Source organism: Aedes albopictus, chromosome 1, assembly GCF_035046485.1.
Source record: "Aedes albopictus strain Foshan chromosome 1, AalbF5, whole genome shotgun sequence".
Taxonomy (NCBI): Eukaryota; Metazoa; Arthropoda; class Insecta; order Diptera; family Culicidae; genus Aedes; species Aedes albopictus.
The window spans coordinates 74142690-74149431 of NC_085136.1; the positions used below are offsets into that span (position 1 = coordinate 74142690).

General features: G+C 42.0%; 1 protein-coding gene across 1 annotated transcript in view; it reads left to right on the forward strand.

Annotated features, from left to right (window-relative positions):
- LOC109422082 (rapamycin-insensitive companion of mTOR) overlaps nt 1–6736 on the forward strand; it is a 71199-nt gene extending 64463 nt beyond the window's left edge. Inside the window, exons 9-10 of the mRNA XM_019696717.3 lie at nt 3566–4500; nt 4569–6736. Of these exons, the coding sequence (XP_019552262.3) occupies nt 3566–4500; nt 4569–4940 (1307 nt within the window). The 3' untranslated portion in view covers nt 4941–6736. The remainder of the gene's footprint in view (nt 1–3565; nt 4501–4568) is intronic.
- The last annotated feature ends 6 nt before the right edge of the window (nt 6737–6742 follow it).

The following is a 6742-nucleotide window of genomic DNA, read 5'->3' on the forward strand; positions in this document are numbered from 1 at the left end:
GTCTGTTTGGATGGCCTAGAATATCCCGACTTATTTGATACTGTCTATTTACCTTTCAGAAGACTTACTGGACATGATGGATTACAAATCGTAGCTTTGTATAATGAAAGAAGTTACCGTTGCACCCGTAGACTTTAGGATCTAAACTCGAGAACAGTTTGGATGACCTAGGATATCCTGACTGATTCGATATTGTCTATTAACCTTTCAGAAGACTTATTGGACATGATAGATTACAAATCGTAGCTTTGTATAATGATAGAAGTTACCGTAGCACCCGTAGACTTTAGGATCTAAACTCAAGAATAGTTTGGATGACCTAGGGTATCCCGACTGATCTGATATTGTCTATTAACCTTTCAGAAGACTTACTGGATATGATAAATTACAAATCGTAGCTTTGTATAATGATAGAAGTTACCGTTGCACCCGTAGACTTTAGGATCTAAACTCGAGAACAGTTTGATGACCTAGAATATCCTGACTGATCTGATACTGTCTATTGTATTTTAAGAAGACTTATTGGACATGATAGATTACAAATCATAGCTTTGATAGAAGTTACCTTTGCACCCGTAGACTTTAGGATCTAAACTCAAGAACAGTTTGATTGACCTGATTGACTGATCAGACGTCTATTGAACTTTCAGAGGACTTACTGGATATGATAGATCACAAATCGTAGCTTTATATAATTAAAGGAGTTACCGTTACATCCGTAGACTTTAGGATCTAAACCCAAAAACAGTTTGGATGACCTAGAATATCCTGACTGATCTGATACTGTCTATTGAACTTTCAGAAGACTTACTGGATACGATAGATTACAAATCGTAGCTTTGTATAATGAAAGAAGTTACCGTTACACTTGTAGACTTTAGGATCTAAACTCAAGAATAGTTTGGATGACCTAGGATATCCCGACTGATCGTAAGATGTTACCGTTACACCCGTAGACTAGGATCTAAACTCAAAAATAGTTTGGATGACCTAGGATATCCAGAAAAATATTCTGCATAATATTCTACCGTTATTATGCTATTGACCACCAAAACCACACAAAAACTTGGAAAAAACTCCACAATTACGCTTGAAAAAAAAAATCCGGCTTCAAAGGGTTAAAGAACTCCCCAGGTATTTTTCCGAAGAGATTTTCTAAGGAACTTCTAAGGAAATTTTTTGAGAAAACTTCTGGGAAAAATATAAAAGCAATTACTGATGTAGGATGTAGGATGTAGGAGGAATGTAGGAGAATGTAGGAGGAACTTTCGGAAAAATCCCCGGGGTGGGGTGGAAGAACTTTTGAAGGAACTGTTCAGAACCTTCGGAGGATGTTCTAGAGAAATATTCCCAGAGGAACAATTGGAAGAATTCAACTGGTATTGTTCTAGAACAATTTTACAAGAAACTTCTAGAAGATTTCTCTCAGAAATGTGCAAGAAAAAATCTTGTGAAAATTTCTGGGAAAAAATCAAAAGGAATTTCTGAAGGACGTCTTGGAGGAACTGCCGGAAGAATTACCGAGGGAAGTATTGAAGAATTTTTGAAGGAACGTTAAAGGCTCTTCCGAAGAAACCCTGGAAGAATTGCCAGATAAAAATTACTGAAAGAATTGCCAGGTGAACTTCTAAAATTAAAAAAAAAAGTCCAGACGATCTTTTGTAGCGTATTAGAAAATTTCTCGGCGGAATTACAGGAAAAAATATCGAAAGATGATTTTGCAGCAACCTCCAGAAGAACTCTCGGAGGAGCTTCTGGAAAAATATTCAAAATATCCGGGGTACCTATGAAAGAATTTCTGAAGAACTTCTGATAGCATTTTTGAAACAGCAAACTGAAACAAGTTTCTGGAGAATCACCTGGATTCATTACCAGATGAACTTCTGGAACAATTTCCAGAGAAACTTCTGAAAGCATTCCCACATAGTTACTTTTTGAAGAATTCTAGGAATTTCTAGAAAAAGTATTGATGAAACATGTACAAAAGCAATCTCGGAAGAACTTCTGGAAGCATTTCATGAAATCTTGAGTTACTTCTCTTCCACCTCCAGGAATAACAAGCTTGCCTCGAGTATCCCAACCTACCTACCGTAATCATCATCTTGCTTCCGAAGCATAATATATAAGCTATTCGTTCCGGAACTACCCAGGTAACAATTTGATGCTGTACAAACGTTTTTCCAACTATTTCAAAGCAGCCTCCATTTGAACAAAAGCTGAGCAAAAGATGTATCATCCTTTATTCAGCTCCTAAACATCTAATTTTGGTGATTGTATTCAACCTTCAGCTGATTTGGGGTTCATTGAATGGCTGATTTAAGGCTTAATATGCGCTTGATCAGTAATCAATAAAATTTATTTATTGTGGTTAAACATAAAAATAAAACACCTTTTAAGCTTATTTTTACCATTTGTGGTTTTTTATTACCAGAAGAGATGTTTAGTAGTGTATACATTAATCTATTGGAAAACTGGGAATTGAACTCGGGCCTCCTGATTTTTATTCACTCACCTTAGCACCTGCACCACACACAGTTGTATATTTATAATCGAAAACGAGACCATTACTTGTTGTTTCTGAATAATCAAGAACATAAGCTGCACTAAGCCTGTATTGAGGCTGAAGAAGCCATGCGGACTAAAGGTTGATTAAAGGTTGAACAACAGATGATTAATTCTGACTTTTGGTGTATGGTTTCAAGCTGGTTACAAAAATGAATACTATTCTATTCAATGATTGAAATTCAGCCATACATGCATAGATTGCTGATTAAAGAGGTTGAACCAACCATATTTCAGACCAATATTCAGCTGTCATTCTGTTCAGCCACTGACACCATTAATCAGGCAATGTTCAGCTAATACTCTCACTGCTCAGCATTCATTGTTACTTGGGTGTCAGCTGGCTTCCGTAGTGTTTGCTGCCGTTCGTTTCCTACTGGAATCCATAACTTTTTTCTCATCCCATTACTAAGTAGGGTAGAAGCTTCAGTTTTGGCCAGTCCGGAGTTTTGGCCATAGTGCGGTATTAAGCCTGTAGCGATCTAAATCGGCGTAAATTTAATTTTTACTAGTAGATCCTAATACAATATGATAATTACAGCTGTGAAAATCACACATTTTGATTAAAAACTAGAAGAAAAAAAAAAATATTTCCTTAAAAAATCTGCTCCCATATATCTATTTTGGCCAGGGTGCTTCTAATTTGGCCACTCCCATAAGAAATACACGTGATTGGCCAAAATAGAAACCAAACTTAAGAATATGGCCAAAACTGCGGCAGAGCTTCTATTTTGGCCAGTGTCACTTAATGCAAAAATCAAGTATATTGGCTTGATTTCTGCATTTTTCCTTCAAAATATAGATTGAAACCTTTCATTTGACGCATTGGTTGTTTTCATAGGATTATTGGTTATTTTAATAAAAATGATTTCCCTTAGACTGGCCAAAACCGGTGCCCGCACCCTATACTAACCCCTTTTGCTTCTGCAGTCATCAGTTTTATATTACCTATGCAAATCCGATATGTTAAATCATGTTCTGTTTTAACTCTCTCCCTTCCTAGGAATCTGCCTCCCCCGAAACATCCTGGACCTGTTCCCGCAGGAGGAATCCTCCGGAACGTACGTATCGAACTTCACGCTGAACGAACTCGACGCAAACAGCTCCTCCGCCGGACTGGACTCCCGAAACCCGAACGTAACGGCCAGCAGCAGTATACCGGTCGTGGACCGAGAATCAGCCGATTCGGTCAAGCTGCTACGGGCGAACTCCGTTGACAGCTCCGGCCCAGGGCACGTCCGGGAGGATTGTCTGCAGTGTTGCCGCCGGAGGATTGACCCATCGTCCGGCATCAGTTCCAGCAGCCGGAGCGAGTTCTTCAACTCGTCGGAGAGCTCGTTTAGCGACGAGGTCGATCGTACCAGGGCCAGCATCCTGCGGCACGTCCAACGGATGGCCAACCCCGTGTGGAGCAAGCAGAGTCGAACCCAGCTGCTGGAGCTGAAGCAGAAGCATCCCAGCGCGTTCCAGGACATCTGCCTGTACTCGGAAGTGTGCCAACAGCTCGGTCGAAACACCTATCGGCTCGGATCGCGGCGCTTTCTGCAGGAACTGTTCCTGGATTTGGACTTTGCGAGTTTCTACCGGGAACCCGGGGAGATTTCCACGTCGGCCAGGACGGAGCGCGAAGCAGCACCGTTGAACGGTGAACTGGCGGCTTTTTCCGAATCGAAGGAGCTGCAAATGCTGGGATTGGAGAAAGGTTTCGGTTGGACCGTGAATACTTTCCGGCCGGTTATGCCAGTAGGGGGTGCGGGTAATGTAAATAACGGTGTCAGTGATGGTAGCACGGGAGTTACGGGACCAGCTTCCAGTAAGTCTCACCATTTGGCGGCGCGGCCGCGCGCCTTAGACAGTGTGCTGGAAACCAGCGTCGAAAACATCGCCGAGCTGAGTGGCGCGGAGTTGAAACTCTGGATGGAACACAGAATGGAAAAGGTGAGGAACGATTCAACTGTCGAGTAACCTTCAATAGACCTCTCAATGTCCACTTCCCATTCCCCCAGAAATACGGTTCGGGTAGTAAGGTCGAGCGGTCCAGCGACGACGTCATCCAGTATCGGGACCCCGGAAAGGCCAAACATTCGAACGCCACCCGGCCGCGCTTCCACACGATGGCGCTGGATCTGAGCTGTACCAAAAACAAGTTCCCCATCCGGAGGGATCGAAGCGGATCGTCCTCGACGGCGACGACGACGACGTCGGCGACGGTCCTTTCGCCTACGGAGGCGGGCGGCCGTCCGTATTCGTTCGGCGGCGGAAGCCACAGCGCGGTGACGAGTCCGACCAGCCTACTGCCGCAGGGAGCGCTGTTCTGCGAACAGTGGGCGCAGACGCGGTTTGGCAATCATTTCGAAATCGATGGCGTCAAGAAGTAGATCGATCGGAGAAGGTGTGCAGTGCGCGGCAAGTATGAACGGTTGGGATGCCAGTGAGTTTTATGTGTTGTGTTACTTTTAAGGTGGGAAAAGTTAGCTCGTTTGTTTGTTTCCGAAATTGGCGGAATTTTACGGGAAATATAACTGACAGAAATTTAAACTAGGTCGGAACTTGGAATGTGTTTTCGGGGAACAGAAGTGCACACTTATTTTCAAGAGATTTTATTTGCGAGAAAAGAGAGACTACGAACTAAAATGCGGGGAGGTCGAGCTTGAAAGAATTAGGCGAATGTTTTGAAAAAGGGAAGGTGTGTTTACAGTGATCCTCTCTGGAGCCACCAATTATTACTCGCGCGATAATTTTCTCCTCGTGCCTGGTTATGGGATATGAGACGAGTCACCTGAACAAAACAAGTGAAGTATGAGGCTCAACCACGACCTCTGTTTTGATACCCTCTTCTTTTTTTCTTCGGAAATTCGTGAATCGTCTGGATTGAAATCCACGTCCTCGGTAGTAGATATTTCTGTGGTTTCTGTCTTGAGGTATCAGCACGATGGAACCACATTTCTGATTCTTCTTCAGTGATTTGTACCTCTAGGAGTCTAGGGCATCACTAACAAGCTTGATAAGCGTATTTGGATTACGCGCTTTTCCGTGACGATACAGTTGCACTTCGTGTACTTAGTTATGACGAATACGACGAGTTCCTCTCTGGAGCCACCATTGGTAATATCCCAGTGAAAGATCTAGGCGAGAGAAGAATTTTGCTCCTGCTAATGAGTCGATAACTTCTTCAATATTTGGTAGTGAAAATTTATCATTCGCCAAAACATTATTGAGTTTCCGGTAATCAATGACAAGTCTCATTTTTTTTTACAATCTTTTGTCGTTTTCTTGGACACTAAAAGAATTGGACTGTTCCACTCTGAACATGCTTTTTCAATAATGCCATCGTCATTTGATTAATTTTATTATCAATTTCGCTCCTTTGTCATTGAGGGAGTCGACATTTTTTCGCATAAACTTGTATGATACCACTTTTTACTTCAATATTAGAAGTGTACATACTTGTAATAGTCAATTTGTCGTTTTTCAAACAAAATACGTCTCTATATTTCAAACAACGCTAAATGCTTGTAATCCATCACTTGAACCATCGTACAATGCCACAACTGCTGTAGCAGTTTGAATATCGAATACTGAAGCAGCTGGGGTTTCCACTGTCTCTCATTTGGAGTGGCCATTCTTATTTTGTTTGTAAGAGTCGTTATTAGTTCTACTTTAGATGAATTAATGAGAGTTATTATCTCTGAACAGAATGCATCCTGTTATATCTTACTTTGATATATCGGAGAAGGTCTTTTCTTTTATTAGACGGTATCCAAACTATGGCGAGCTCGAGAGCTATCGCCAGCAAGGACCGCAAGTAAAAGCTTTGACTGTTCGATAATCAATCCTCTGTATTTCGGTTCTCTTCTGGTTTTTATAGCTATGACAATATTTGGCTTATTCTATTTTACACATTGGTTAGAATGAGACAACTGGAGTGTGTGACTGAGCAATATGTGCATCTTCGCAAGGTCGGCGTTTTGTGTGCCTTGGTGGTCCTATCCCAATATGCGCAACGTAAGGGCGTTCGCATATGGGTGGAAAAGGAATATGGAAAGGTCCAAGTGCTGTAGCCTCGGCGCGTATAACTTAAGCCGCATATGGTTGCAATTTTATTCTATGTAACTTGAGCCACGGCGTTCGCCGTTGTTTGGAGTTAACGACTTGCTATGATTTGTTTATGACTGGATGT